The sequence below is a fragment of the Hirundo rustica genome, chromosome 2, assembly GCF_015227805.2.
Source record: "Hirundo rustica isolate bHirRus1 chromosome 2, bHirRus1.pri.v3, whole genome shotgun sequence".
NCBI lineage: Eukaryota > Metazoa > Chordata > Aves > Passeriformes > Hirundinidae > Hirundo > Hirundo rustica.
The window spans coordinates 87,700,310-87,716,419 of record NC_053451.1 but is presented as its reverse complement, the minus strand read 5'-3'; the positions used below and the strand labels follow the sequence as shown (position 1 = coordinate 87,716,419).

At 36.6% G+C, this 16,110-nt stretch overlaps 1 protein-coding gene across 3 annotated transcripts in view; it reads left to right on the top strand.

Annotated features, from left to right (window-relative positions):
• REV1 (REV1 DNA directed polymerase) overlaps positions 1-16,110 on the top strand; it is a 56,924-nt gene that overhangs the window by 31,363 nt on the left and 9,451 nt on the right. For 2 of the 3 annotated variants that reach the window (XM_040056078.2, XM_040056079.2), the window contains exons 9-17: positions 2,911-3,040; positions 3,957-4,085; positions 4,752-4,906; positions 5,809-5,928; positions 7,342-7,562; positions 8,513-8,685; positions 12,650-12,752; positions 14,243-14,399; positions 14,772-14,971. In XM_040056078.2, the coding sequence (XP_039912012.1) occupies positions 2,911-3,040; positions 3,957-4,085; positions 4,752-4,906; positions 5,809-5,928; positions 7,342-7,562; positions 8,513-8,685; positions 12,650-12,752; positions 14,243-14,399; positions 14,772-14,971 (1,388 nt within the window). Of the gene's footprint in view, positions 1-1,174; positions 1,470-2,910; positions 3,041-3,956; positions 4,086-4,751; positions 4,907-5,808; positions 5,929-7,341; positions 7,563-8,512; positions 8,686-12,649; positions 12,753-14,242; positions 14,400-14,771; positions 14,972-16,110 lie in introns of those variants that run through there. The other variant, XM_040056081.2, reaches the window with a different exon arrangement.

Below are 16,110 nucleotides of genomic sequence, written 5' to 3'. Positions count from 1 at the left end.
TAATATTTTTGAGTCTCTGTTTATTTTATCTCCATGTACAATCATTTTACCAATTAAACCCAAACCTGTTGTTTCTCCTTGTGTTTTCCCATAAGTACATGGTTTGTCTTCTTATTGGGGTAAAGAAATTACAGTTAGTTATGGTCTTAGATGTAAAGGTGGAATTGCTGATTAGCCTTCTCAGACATCACAGTATCTTAGAAAGTGACACACTTCACAGCATGTGTTTAATTGTGCTGTGCCAGAGGGAAATACAGTGCAGTAGGCACAAGCATTACATGCAAAAATGCTTTTTCTAAAGTGTCAAAAATACGGAATGGTAAATTAGGCTGTTACAACAGACACAATGGGGATGTGTGATAGAAATGGAATAGGTAGTTGGGAGGAGCTTAGAATATGAGCATATTTTTACATCCATGCTTCAATAGGGAACCCACTTTAGTTTTTGGTGCTTCATACTTTCCAGCCTGTTCTCTGATATTGCCTTCTCCAGATCTTGCTTATTTGAAAAAAGGTTCCAAATTACAAACCAACCAAAACCACAGAAACAGAGCACCTCACCCCCTCAAAAAAACACCAAACCAAAATACGACCAAAAAAAAAACCAGACACAAAACCCCAAACCCTTATGAATCGCTTTTGAATTCTGCTGCTTCAGCTACTTCTTTTGGTTTTTTTTTTTTTAATTACTTCTTTAGTGATACTGGTTCCTGACTTTGATCTGCATTGCTAGATAAATATCTAGTGTCAATAGAATCTTCAGTCTTTATGAAATACTTTCTTTTTCTTGTATTAATTCATCTAAAAATGCATAACTTTTAAATTTAAAACCTAGATACCGTTCTCACCCTAAATCCCCAAATTGGAGATAGGCTTTCTAGATAGTAGAAATTACTTCTCTGCATACATACCATCTTTAACATTCATGTTCTAAAGATAAAAGATTAACATATGTTAATCAGGATTCATAGTTTGGGGTCTCTTCCATGGCCAGGATGCCCAAGATGTGAATGTTTCCTAGACTTCCTTTCCCTCAACCCTAGAATCTCCCTTTTCATTCTAAAGAGCAGCAGAATTTAACCATCATATTAGTCACAGATTTATTCTCAGCGATTTCTTTTTCACAGACTTGGGTCCTGGCCTCTGATTTCTCCATCCGTTGCTCCACATTCACCATGTGCCTGTCTAGTTTCCCAGCTTTTGATGAGAGGTTCTCTGCCTTGCCTTCCATTGAGGACAATGTGTTCTGCATTGCCCTGAATTTCACATGAAGTGACTCCATCAGCTCATGGGGGGATCTGCTCTGCTGCGATGTGGAAAAAGTCGGCGAATCCAGTGAAGATAGACAAGATGACAGCATCATCTCAGGCCAGGGCAAAGGAAGGCATGGACTAAAGAAGTTGTTCTTGTCATTCTTATCTTTATTCGGGGCATAATTTTGCTCTAATTTTCAATTGCAGACATCTTAGGTAACTTACTGAGCTCATCAAAAATTAAAATATTTAAGAAATTAAAAAGTGCACAAATTTAGCAGAAATTCTGAGTAAAAGCAGTTTTCCACACGAGTAAGGCTCTCCCCCTGGTATCTGCACTCACTCATGACAACACTTTCTCTGGTTTGATAGCTACTCATATGTGCACATAGCACCAGGTTTCCTTTCTGTCAGATTGTCGGTGTGTAAGTTGTTAGTACTGTGCAATATAATTAGGCATTGTGGCACTCTGCAGTAAACTCCCATTTATCATGTTACAAAGGTGCATTGTATTAAACAGACTAAAGTAATGAAAAAGAGCTGCATGGCGGATTTCATTTTAAATAAGTAGGAGCATTTTATCTATATGATACTTCGTTGTTTGATTCTGATGGGAGCTTGGGCAGGCATCATAGATTTTGTATCCAGTGATTTTTTTCAAGTTGATCCATATTTAGAGTATAGCAAGTATTTCAAGGTTTACATACTGTGAAAACCCAAATAGAACTAGAAAATCTTTTGTTTCCATTATTCAGTGTCATAGAATTCTGTCTAGTACTTAGTACCCGGTGGGCCTGGAGGATCCTTTAAAATGTATGTAGGAATATGTAGTAAAGTTTTAGTAAATTAGGGTAGGTCGGTCTCATTTTAAGTCTGAGGTTGCAGTATTTGTAGTTGTATCATTTTTATCCAAGATGAGTTAGTGGTGATATTTGAAAGAAATTGACATATCATAATAAGAGGATTATTAGTAAGTAAAAGCAGTTTTTTCAGTTAATATCCCCATAAGAGTGTTAAAGAAAATAAAAGTTTTTAGCTAGTGTTTTTTATTTTATCTAATTGGCATTCTGGTTTTCATTTAAAAAAATCACTTTGTGGTATCTAGACTATTGGAAAAATATCTTTAGGTATGATATGAAGTAGATTTGTATTTTGTATGAAATTTCAGTGTTCTGATATCAGGGGTGCATTTTGTAAAAAGGAACAAAGCTAAGTGTCTTCTTGTTTTGTTGAGCAGTTGTTAAATAATTTTTAGTGTCTTGTATTTGTTAGCAGGATGTGGTTGTAAGAGTTAGCCACATGTGTTTGATCATTTTTATGGTCAATAAAGCTAAGATTATTCTTATTATAAAGTATGGTATATGTAGTCACCAAGGAGCTGCTGTCTAGTAATTTTGGGGAAAATTGAAAAGCCATTTTTGTATTAATATTGTTCTCAGTAGTGTGTACAGACCTGTCAGAGGGGGACATTACTGGGGAAGGGGTCTGGGGTTTTATCTGGACCACAATATGAATCAATATAGTATTAAGAACCTCTTTGTCAAAAGATAACAGTATAGAAATTGTATAAAATAAAATCCATCTTTTTTTTTTTTTTGTATTCATTCTTTTGAACTCTTAGGAAGAATAACACAGACAAATTTTATTTTTTGAGCAGAGATTAGAGTACCTGATCAGTTGGACTCATCAGTCTGGGAGCATCCGGATTCCGCACATGTGAATGGAGCTGACTTGGATCTCACCGTTCTGTCCATGGCTGAAATAGCTTCTTGTAGTTATGAAGCCAGGTAGGTAAAAGTTACCCAGTAGTTTCCTTGAAAATCCCATACAGCTAGGCATAAGATGTCAAAAAATAGTAGTTATTAGTGTCTTTATCTAGAGAAGAGGTTTCTGTTCAAAAGTTGTGATTATATGGGTTGTTAGAATTTAACAGAAGCGCTTCCCTGTGGATGCTGCTGCTTGGTAGATGGTTGCTCAGTAGCTCTCAACCCAACCTACATATGTGAAGAAAAACCTTGTGCCTTTCACTGTGATACAGTTCATTTCATCTTATCCTCATGTCTTTGTATCAAAGCTGCAGTGTTTTATAGAATTAGTGACACATTCTGCAGGTTTTATTTCAAACAGAAAGTGTGACTATTAAACTTAAAACCGTTTTCTGCAGAGGCTTTGCTGACCGTCTCCAATGACCTAACTTACAAAGGTTTAGAATATGAAACAAATTCCATAAATATAAGTACAGTGTTTGAAATACAGGAGGTTTTCCCTGATGGAAATAATATTCCAGAAAATATTTCTTCATAGAAAGCTTTCTTAGGCTTGCTAGGATGGGCAGGCTCCTATTTGTACCTCAGAAAGAGATTAACAGGAGCCTAATAATGTAAGCTAGCACCTTGGAGTATAAGATCTCACTACCTTAGTTACTGTAGTATATTTGTGGTTTTAATTTGAAACAGAAGATAACAAGTGTGCTTTCTGGAATCTTTGTCTTCAAGGCAGAATTCTCATACTCCATGGCATAGTAATGCACAGCTAATTCAAATAATCTATTCGCAGGGGTTTTTTTAACCCATTAAATTTCTACCTGATGACTGAATTCCTGTTCCCATTTTTGTGGGAAAAGACAAATAATTAAATTTAAAGCACTCCCTATTAATTTGTGGGAAAGTTGGCACTTACTTGCGGTTTATTATTTAATTTTAGACAAGTTGGCATAAAGAATGGAATGTTTTTTGGCCAAGCAAAAAAGTTGTGTCCAAATCTTCAAGCGGTTTCATATGATTTTGATGCATACAAAGAGGTTGCACGGACAGTATATGAAATACTAGCAAGGTAATGTGCTGTTTGTTTGCATGATCTTCATGATAAGGTTATCAAGCATACTTTCTTCGCCACTACTGAATGCTATTATTAATTTTGTTTTTTCACGTCCAGCTCTTCAGCTTGAGTGAAGCTATTTCTGTTTGAGGTCTTCCTTTGTAGTATTTTTATTACTCTGAGCACCATGCTTCTGAGCATTCTTTTATCCTGAAGCCAGATCTTGTAAAAAATCAACATCTGACTTCCAAATGAGTCACTGTTAATTTTTTTACTCATTTACATAGTAAGAAGCAGATCCCTGCTTAGTGGGGAGATCTTTCCAAGAGATGTTTTTTGAGTAGTTTGGGAACAGGTTATTTGAGTAACATGTATTAGAAACTACTTTCTGGTTTAAAATGCACTTGAAATAAAACTGGAAATTTGTTATTGCCAATGAAACATAAATATTAACTCCATCTCCAACTGTTGCTTTAGAATCAAGATGCATGTTGAAATTAGTCTTACATTAGTAATATTACTGTAATATGCTGTTTTAGCATTTTTAGTGTCTAAGTGATGTGTGATACAAAATAGGCAGGGAAATGCCGCCACAAAAGGAAGACTTTATTTGCTACATATTTGTTTTAACAGATGGTGAGCTGTTGCTGGTGTTTCACCTCCTTTACTTTGTGTTGATAGCTATACTCATAACATCGAAGCAGTCAGTTGTGATGAAGCACTAGTAGATATCACTGAAATCCTTACAGAGACCAGACTGACTCCTGATGAATTTGCAAATGCTATCCGCACTGAAATCAAAGACCAAACTAAATGCACAGCTTCTGTTGGGATGGGTGAGTAACTTAATTTCTGTTTACAGGCTGTGACTGCTTTTGTTAATGTATCAAAGCTATGCAAGTTTGCTAAAACTCCAAAGTGTTGGTGGAATATGTTGCCATTTGCATTAAATCAGTGTGAATAAAAATGCAAGAATATATTCAGAACTGGAAAGTTTTAAGCAAAAAACTTTCCATATCACAGATCACAGGGTAGTCTGTGTTGGAAGGGACCCACAAGGATCATCAAGTCCAACTCCTAAGTCAACAACCTGTCCAGCTATAACTTCTCCTTTATCTGAACACTATCCTAAAATTCTACTCTAGCATTCATTTTTATGAAATGCTACTGTATTTTTTCAGTAAATAGAAGAAGAAGCACAGATTGTGTTCCTTAATGGAGACAGCAGTAAGAGTTTACAGGGTGAAATGATTTTGTACATAGTTCTTAGGAGGTATTGAGAGCAAAGATTTGTGTGATTTGTGGTAGGTATTATATATGAAGTCACACATCTCAAAAGACTCCCTTGGTTTGTTTCTTCTTGCCTCATTCCTTTTTTCTTTCTTTTTGTTCTTAATTAATACTAGAGTTGAGTATCTGTACATACCTGTACTGAGTGCATGTAAGTGTGTGAAATCCACATGTGAGCCAAGCTGAAATTCATGACTCTAAGCAGAATTCTTCCTTTGCAATTTGCAGCTAGCACTACAGTTTCACTGCTGTTATAGAAGAGAGTGCTGGCTGGTAATTTGAAAGTAGACACTGGAAATACATGTGAAAATATTTCATTTAATTATTGGTAGAAGTTAAAGAATTTGACTGTACTTTCTGCATTTTTTCTTGAATGTTAAACTGTGGCATTCTACTTGAGGATTGACAGAATTTACCACAGACATGCTTTAATTTGTTGTTTTCACAGGTTCCAATATTCTGCTGGCCAGAATGGCAACTCGTAAAGCAAAACCAGATGGACAGTATCACTTAAAACCTGAAGAAGTGGATGATTTTATCAGAGGACAACTTGTTACCAGTCTTCCAGGTACTCCTGACTTTTAGAGGCCATTTTGCCTCCTGATATTAAACCATGTTAAGCTACAAATTTGCTTTCCAGATCAAACAGGATTAGGTGCTGTTTCATGTTTATGATCCAAAATGTGATAGACAGTAAAGACGTGTCATCCACCAGTATGAAAACAGGCTCTATCATATTTTAATTGTTCCAGAATGCTTTGTAACATAAAGCATTTCCTGGCATGTAACTCTGTATTGTTACTCAGTACACATACATAGTATAATGTGACACAGGTATGGTGCAAGAAGTATTGAGTAAGCGCTCATTTATGCTTTTAGTGATCAGCTGACATCAGCGTGCATATATACACATATATTTAGTGTTAAACACAAAAACCAATATCTTTATCTCTTGAAGATTAAAAAAGGAGGGAAGGGCAGTAAAAAACAGGCAGGCATAGTTGCTGAAATAGAAGAGTGGTAGAAATAGCATCCACAGACAGGTGCAGGTTTGCCAGAAATTCTCGTTATGTAACCCTTAGTGGCCAAACGCTATTTACAGCACAGTTGTGCTATAATTTCTCTTTGGCATAACTTACAGGAGATGTTTTTCCTCCAGAATATTACTCTTATAGTAATGTGCTTTGACTTTAACATTTCAGAGATTTCAGAATTCACTTGCATGTTCATAGTAAAAGCATTTCAGTGTTTGTGTTAATAATTGACAGAGAAACAGAAACAGATTCATCTCGACAAAGAAACAGTTTATCAAGAATAGACTCTGATTACCTAAGATTTCTAATTTTTGCTGACTTTGGTAGTGTGAACTCATAGGATTAATATTTCCTGGAAGTAACAGGCTACTTCTCCAAATATGCTTCAGTTTATCACACTTACATATGTGCCGTTGCCATGGATACCTACAATTTCCAGTGCTTGGTAATTCAAAGCACAAGTGATACAGGTATGCTGTCACTTCTACCTGAAATATTATTTTTCTACCTAGGAAGCAGTGGAACAATGGTCGAAATATTTGTTGGTTTTCATTTAGACTAGATCACTTGTACATGAGGGGAAAACATATTACATGTTGGACACTCATTTTGGACTGAGTTGTTGGGGGGATTCAGAGCAATATAATCTGTAACAAGCAATACCTCAAGACAATTTCCAAGCAGGATTCATTCATATTTTACCCCAAAATAAACAAACATGCTGTAGTGTGACATCTTAAACTAAATACATGAAACAGATTAAAGATGCAGAGGTGATGACAGCAAAAGTTTCCATTCAAACCATGTTTTATGGAGCAGTATTTATATATATTTTTATTTGTTAATTTGATACAACTTTATAGGTCTAAAAATAAAAATTTGTGTAATCAGAACCTAACTGGCTTTGAATTGTATAAGATTAACAGAATTAATTGGCTTGTTGTCAGGAGTTGGCAGGACAATGGAATCTAAGCTGGCTTCTTTGGGAATTAAAACCTGTGGAGATCTTCAGTGTGCTTCAATGTCAAAACTACAAAAAGAATTTGGTCCAAAAACAGGACAAATGCTCTACAGATTTTGTCGTGGTTTGGACGACCGACCTGTTCGTACAGAAAAAGAAAGAAAATCTGTTTCAGCAGAAATCAACTATGGAATAAGGTTTACACAGGTAAATTAAACTTGCTTCTTTTTTGCAGTGACTTCTTTCAGCTGTAGAAGAATCTTCTCATATTCTGATTATTTTCACTTACACTTTGATCTGTTAGAGCACCATCTTAGCCACGAAATAGAAATGAGGAAAATGAAGAAGTAGGAGACCAAACGATAAAGTGGGAGGAGAGACTGCAAAAGTATTGGACTGAAAAGAAGCTTGCACAAAATTAGCTGGCTATTCTGCATTCGTTATACAAGTCTGGTACAGAAAAAGAGAACTGCAGTAGGTTTGTCAGCACCTAGCATTCTCTTTCATTTAAATGCTGATTATTCGAAGATGCCAGTGCCTGAAATTATCACCAGCTGCTCCCGTACAATATTTTTATTAGACTTTTTACAAATACTTTTTGTTGGGGGGGGGAGTGTTATTAACAAAATCGTATTTAAAAAGTAATTCAGCACTTTTTTGAGTTCTTGAGTATTTGTAGAAATGATAGGAACAAAAAGGAATTTGAAGAGACCCGATGGTGTTGTGTAGTCCAGACCATTGCTCAAAGCAGGGGGAGCTAATAAATCAGACCAGTTGCTCAGCACTTTATGCAGTCTGGCACTGGAAATCTCCAAGAACGAAGACTGCGAACTTCGCTGAGCAACATCTTCCACTGCTTGACTTTCCTCATGGTGAAAAAGATTTTAAGTCCTATGCCCTTCATCTTCTAGGTTTTTGCTTAGACTTGCAATTCTGTGTTGGGGTTTCTAAATACATTTTTTAAAGACCTCTTTCAGCATTAGGACAGGAATCTACCATCTCGTCTAAATTAAGTGACCTGCAGTGAATGAGACAATTGCTTGTGAGTCAGCTTGCTCTTTTCAGTTTACACAATCTGGATTGTATTAACCCTTAATGATTTACCTTCAGTATTTGAAAAGTAGTAATTACCTTAATATGTTGTTTTTTCCCTTCAGCCTAAGGAAGCAGAAGCTTTCCTTTTGAGCCTCTCAGAAGAAATCCAGCGTAGACTTGAAGCTGCTGGTATGAAGGGTAAACGATTGACCCTTAAAATTATGGTCAGAAAGGCTGGAGCACCAGTAGAGCCTGCAAAATACGGAGGTCATGGAATCTGTGATAATATTGCCAGGTAAGTACTAGGCATGAACCCACTTCTGCAGGATCTAAAATTCATAGGAGGACAAGACAGAAAATTCAAAGTGCTTGGTACTTCTTCATCTATGTATAAAACTTGCACCAAAATAAGTAGACTATTATTATCAAAACTCCTCTGGTTTTGGGTTGTACTTTTGTTATCAGTATCATATCAGTTATCAATAATACATATATGCTTATATGTGGTTGGTGTACCTTTCTCCAGCTTGCTCAGTATTGGAGATAAGGGCTTTCTTAGAGTGTTTGAGGACAAATTTATATCCTGCTCTGTGACACACGTACACCAGCACTGATTTCTTTCAGTAACCAGCCAAGTTGAAAGGTTCTGGTGCTGCAGAATCTTCTCTCGCCCTGAGCTGTGATGTTGGGTACTTTACTTTTACTTCACAGGCTTTTTGCTGTTCCTTGATAGATCTCATAGTGATTGTGACAGTTGGAGTCAGTTCTCAGAGAAAATTCTGCTTTTTACTTGTCAAGAAAGATGTCTGATAGGACAGTAGTCCTCCAAGTCTAGAGTGCATGGGAGCTATGGCAGTATTTGCAGAATGACTTGCTGCAGAGACTGAAGCCACTTCAAGTTCTAAGGATAAACTGGCATCAGACACCTTGGACTGCAGTCCAGCTGTCTTAGTACAGACAAGTTTGATAGTGCTGAATCATGTCTTTCCTGTTGTTTTACCAATAAATCTGCAGAGAATTTTTTTTGGTCCAAGAAGAGACAATGAAGTTCTGAAGTGGAGCTTAAAAAGCTGAGTCTCAGAATTGCAAGGTCAAAGACTGTGCCCCATGTTGCAGCTGTTCAAGGCAATCTGTTCAGGTCCCTTGGCCTTCACAGATAACATTTCTTCATGTAGGTGTAAGTTACTCATCAGAAGTGCCATTGTTTTCTTGTGTAGCCTTATCAATGGAGTAAAGTTTCATTCTGCCTGGGCTCCCCATAGCACATCTCATCCAGATGCTCCCTGTAGTGACTGCCCATCCCTGAAGAAATGGGATTGATGCCTTGGGAAGGCTGACCTGAACAGACACTGGACAGAGCTAAGAGAGTAAAGTAGGTATTTATTGAAAGGCCTTTAGGATACACCTTGGGCAGTGCAAGAGCCTGGCCAGGGCTACACCTGAGATGGACCCGGAATGGTCACAAAATGGACAACCTGTCACAAGGTTTCACATTTGTATAAGTTTTGGTCCATTTGTATATTGGGGTTAATTGTCCAGTTACAGCTTCAGCTTATGAAGTCCCATCCTTCTTGGTTTTTTCTCTTCTGTTCACTGTTTATGCTTCTGGGCCTGAAGCTTTTAACGGTTGTCCTTGCTCTCTCTGTTTTGTCTACCTACCCTGTGAAGAGAACTGACTAACACTTAGTATGAAGCTCAGAGCTACACACCTAGGCAGCACAAAATCTAAAAAATATGAAAGCTAAAACTTAAGGCATCAGGATAACCCAATAATTCTGCCTGGGTAGTCAGTTGATAGGTCACTGTCAAAGGAGTAGGGCCTTCAGCTTCCACAAGCTGAATGTTACTCCTGTTCATTGTTCTTTGTTCCTTATTGATAAACTGGGTGATGTTGACTAAATATTTTTTTAATATAAATTTTATTTATATACTTGCATACTGAAAACCTGATATAATCTAGGCATAGAGTATCATGCTATTTCATACAAGATTGTTTCAGAACCTTCTACATACACATATATTCTTCAGGCATACACTTCTTTATCAAAGCAGTTGTTCTTCAGTGCAGGATCGTCCTGGCTTTTGAGAGACAGTAGGTCTTTCTACTTTTTCTTCCATCTCAGGTGGTTGTAACAGACTAACCCCTCCTGAACTGGAGGATCATTTGATGGGTGTTGATGGTAAACAGAAGAGGTGGTGGAGTTAGATCACAGAATATGCTGAGTTGGAAGGGACACTCAGGGATCATCAAGTCCAATTGCTGGCCCTGCATAGCACCACCCACATGCCCAGGAGTTTTTTCAGTGGATTAGAGTCAGTAGTAAGACTTGCATGCCTAGAGCCTGTCATGCTTGTGATCTTGTTACACAGAATTCAGCTGTAATAAAAACTGAAATGACAAAATTCATGTTTCACTCTAAGAAGCTCATTACTTCTTGGAATTGGTATATATACCAAGAAGAAAATCCATCAATCTATACTTTTTTCTTCTGGCTATCTTGAATTCTTTGAGCTGAAGATTTATTCTTAGCAGCCTAAGAACGTATCTTCAGTATTGAGTGTGTATTGAGATAGAGCTTTATTCCTCCTTTATTTTAACTACTGTCAGAGTGCTTTTTCATGAGCAAATCAGTGCTTTGGACCCCTTTTCTGTGGTCAGGCATACTAATGCACACATGCCCTGAAATTTCCCTAATTTGTGAAGTCTTCAGTAAGGTCAGGGGACGCCCAGGAATACAAAATTGTTCAGACACCAAGATTTTATTTGCTGGTGTCTCTGTTTCTGCTTCTGGCTTTCCAGTGACCTTGTCAGCCCCAGTGAATGCAGGTTATGCTGCAGGTGCTGTGTTTCTGTCTTTGTTAGAGCATTTCTGCTCAGTCCAGTGAAAGGCTTTTTAGCCATGGAAGGGTAAACTCCAAAAGTTGCATCCGAGCAAATGGATTAGAAAGTCAGTTTGATGTTCCCCCACGTGACCAGTCTCTCTTAAGTTTTTTTCTGTAGCTATAGCTCATAACTCATTTGTTGCCCCCTTGCCTCACAGGTGAATGGCTTGCTATGCTTTCTCATTCTACAGGTCGAGATCCCCTAGGATCATAACCATAGTACAACAAAGGATTCAGGCTTGCAGACACACTTAAAATCAAATTCAGCTTTTAAGATTAAATGGTATTTTTACTGCATCTCTGAAACCCAATCCTGAGAGTTCAGCAGAGGTCTTTTTAAAATATTTTTTGGGAATGTTCTGTACCTTTAGGCTCATGGTGATATTGATCTCCTTTTTCTTAGAAATACTAATGTGTAAAGCTTAAGGACATCTTCATATTGTTCACAGTCTGAGGGGGTTTTTGTTTTCATATTGGCAGAACCAAACCTTTCCAAAGATCACTTGGCTGTTCCTGGTGGTTTCTGACAGATTCAAAAGCAGAGTAACACCATCAAAGTGTTTAGTAAGTTGTCAGGATGGCACCCTGTCAAAACACCAAACTTCATTTTGTTTAGGTAGAGCCCATTCTGTCTGAGCTAAAACTGCATCAGTTATTTCAGTGAGAGGACTTTACATCACTCACATATATTTGATGAGCCACTTGAATTTTTTTCCTTACCGATGTCAAGGGTTAGGCCATTAGAGAATCTGGAGCTATCAAGCACGGCTGCTGCCCTGCCATGCTCTCAAGTGGTAATCTGTAAAACTCACAGGTTGTTTTGTGAGATTTGTTGCAAAAAATTGCCCAGAGTTTAAGATAATTTGGAATGATGTTTAAAGTTACTTGCCATTAATTTGAGTTCCTTGTTGCTTGTAATCCATGTGCCTGTATCTGCTTCCCCTTTCCTTTTGAAACTCTTGCTGTAGACATTTGACAATTGACAACTGAAAAAATACTGAGCAAACTCTCTGAACCAAGCTTGAGTGAAAAACAAAAATGCAGGAGTGTGTTTTTGTGCAAACTGTAAACTTGTGAAACTTTTTGTCTGTCTTCAATAGACTGCATGCATATATATACACTAAGTGTGTGGACTGCACATTGAGAATGTTTAGTTAGGAAGTATTCTGCTTTTTTTGCTTTTTCTGTAGATCGTGCTTAGTTTTAACTACCTTTAAAAAGAAACCACAGAACAAATAAAAAGTGTCCCATTTCTGTATGCCACGAAATTATGTTCTGTCTTTCTTTCAGGTCCTCTCTGGAACAAATACAGAATTTTTGTCTTTTGGATTCATGAAACAGTTTCCTTTTTAACCATACTTGTTTATTCTTTTTAGGACTGTGACTCTAGACCATGCAACAGACAGTGCAAAAGTAATTGGGAAGGAAACTCTGAACATGTTTCACACAATGAAACTGAACATATCTGATATGCGAGGGGTGAGTTAATGGGAAAACTGAAATTCATTTTCTTTATCAACCTGTTTTATTTTTTGTGGATTTTCAGTTCCATATGGTAGATGATAACCAAACTCAAGCAAAAATGTAGGTAATACAAAGCTTATGTAAATTAGTGTATGCAATTATATTATGCTTTGTAACATTTGAAAAAATGTAAAAAAGCCTAATTTTTTTTGTGGTATAAATTAATGCAAAACTTAAAACAGCCTGAGGTAACAAGACTATATCTTCTACAGTTCTGTCAGCACATGTAAATTTTATTTTGTTGTAGAATTTTCTATAAACTTTTGCTATACATTAATTATGTAACGAATATAAACTAATATATAACTGTATAGAGATGAAAGGAGCTTTTGCTCTAGACTGCAAGTCTTAGAGCAAGAAAAGTTACCAGCCCATGTTTTGGCCTCTGTTTGAAGGTGATTTTCTGGCTCTTTTTATTCATGGTTTATTTTAGAACTCCTGCTCATCTCAGTGGTTTTGTTTTAGAAATGTGACCCCACAATGCCACTCTTTTGACATCAGCCATTTGGTACAATAGAACACAGATGATTTCTAAAACAAACCTGCATTAATTCATCATCTGGATATAGAAGTAGGGTTTTGATCCACAAAGTTGCCTTGCAAAGTCAACTCCCTGGCTTGGAGTTAAGGAAATATTTAATTTAAATGTCATATCCCGTTATTGCAACTAAGAAGGTGTTAATAAACAAAATCCTTGCTATGTATTTATAGGAGAAAACCTGATGGAAATATATACACTAGCTCCTTCATGCTGAGTCCCACATACAGCTTCTTCTAAGTGTCAGGTTTTCTTCTTTAAAATAGCGGACGACTGCCAATAAACTAATACAGTGCACCAGTGCATTCTTAATTAGACACACTCTTTGAACTTCTGCTGATTTGGTATTTAAAAGTTAAATGGAAATCTAGGATGTCTTGTAAAATGAGGAACGCCTCATCTAAAAAAGACTACTTCTACCAAAGTACTTTGATCCACTGAGACTTTGCAAAGACAGTATTTACAGGTGAAACAATAGTATTTTTCTTATTTGTGGCTGAAGCGGTGGATTTAGTTATAGATTGTCCTTGAGGAACAGCATTGCCAGATTTAATAGTAACCACATTCTTGTCAGTATTTCTGTATTTGCTAGTGTCTAAGAAATTTCATAAAAACCATATTGCTTTATGATCCTGTTGATAACACTTTTTTATATCAGAGAAGTTTAGACGGTAGACATTTGTCATTTCTTAGTTGTTGGATTATGGTGAGTAATCCTGGGATTTGTTGGGGATGTTTTTAGTGGCCATTCATGTGTGTTTCAGTATATTTTTATTTGTCCTCCCCCCCACCCACAACAGGCCGCCAATTCCAAAGAAGGCAGTGCTAGTATGATATAATCATGGATTTTTAAAATTTTATTTATTTCAAACTTCATTAAATTAATGCATTTATGTTTTGGATTTAGGTTGGAATTCAGGTACAGCAGCTAGTTCCCATCAGTAAAACAACTTCAGCTCCCTCGACAGTACAATCTGGACACTTACCTGGTGGATCACATTCAGTTATTGATCTGTTTCATGTTCAGAAAGCAAAAAAGCATTCAGAAGAAGAACATAAGGAAGGTCAGTAAGCTTTGTACGTGACATGTGTGGTAACGATCAGTTCTGAAGGACCCTAGCATAGATCACCTTTTGGATTACTTATTCAATATTATACCAGTATAAATTATGCAACATAAAATTTCTGAGAGTGGGCTTTGCTGCTGCAAATGAAAATGCTGCTAATGAAACTTTGTCTAGGATTAGTCCAATCTTTTTTTGTTTGTTTTAGTTAATAGTAACAGAGGATACTTTGAAATAAAAAGTGTTATGGTTGTGGTATATATTGCATAACTCTTCAAATAATGCTAGAAATTACCTATTACTGTGTCTTGAATCTTCAGGGTATTTTTAACTCTTAGATGATCACTCTCTATTTTGTTTCCATATCAATAGTATTTGTGGCTGCTATGGACCTTGAAATATCTTCTAATTCAAGAACTTGCACTTTCCTTCCATCTCGTGGTACCAGTGTCACCCCTGGTCTCAATTCTAATGCCAACAACGAGTCTGCTGTCAAGTGGAATGGTGTGCATTCTCCTATCAGTGTAAAATCCAGGCTTAATTTGAGTATTGAAGTTCCATCTCCTTCCCAGGTAAACCTGAGAGTATGAAAGATCTGCAGTATACTGTAATAACTTGGGATTGTCTGTCTTATTGGGACAGACCCAAAAGGAGCTCTTTTTAAATAAAAAGAGTTCTAGTAGAGTACAGTGCACTGTAAGTAACTGTTGATGCAAAAATATTTTGTCTTAATAAAATAAATAATGTTGAAGTTAGTATGCTCACTTAACATTGTACAGAATACTGCTATTTAGATGAGAGGAGGACATATTTGAGTAAAATATTTCTATGGGATATGGGGATTTTTTTAAGAGTGTTTTAACAAAAGGGAGAAGCCTTCATTATTTCCACCCCACATGCTGTTCAAGTAGACTTTGTTAGAAGGGTCTGCCATGAAACAGCTGCACAGAATACTGCAGGTATTTTAGGTATAAGCATACTTTATCTTCTGTAAAAGTTTGTCATTTAAATGTCTCTAATTTAAATCTGTAAAAGCATTTCTGATGTTTTTTTAACAGCTTTCTCAAATTTTTATCCATTTTAAGAAGCAAATTACGCTTTTTGGCAGGAAACTTGTTCCTATAATGCAATATCCAAGCCAGCTCAGGATCTAAAAGTAACTTGACTGAACAATGCAAAGCTCTGCACACTCAGATGCTGCCATAGGAGGAATGTGTATAAACAAGTGAAAAATGCATCAGCTGTTCTGTGGAAATCCTAAAACTTTGGTGGCCTTATGGTGCAATATCTTTATTTCTGCTTTTAACCATATTATAATATGGAATGTAATAAAAATGCAGGGCTGGGAAGGAGTTATGAGAATTAGTGTCACACTGCTGTTTGTATACTGTACTGGAAAAGTAACAGCGAGCTATTTTACACCCAGGATTCCCAGGAAATGATTATAGAGTTATATCTGCAGCAAATTTGGAATGTGTGAATACAAACAGAACATGGAAGAGTAACTGAAGTGATTAACAATACATCAAAACAATTTTATCAAAATCTGTCAGTTACCACGCCAAGTAGATTTTCATAGATATTTGTGGTTTTCCTCTGTAAATCTTGTCATAAGCTCCAAATTTTCTTCTTAAAAGTAAAAGGTAAACTATTCTAACACAGTTATGGAGTCTTATTCAGCAGAACTTAGAGGCAAATGTGGGCATTTCTC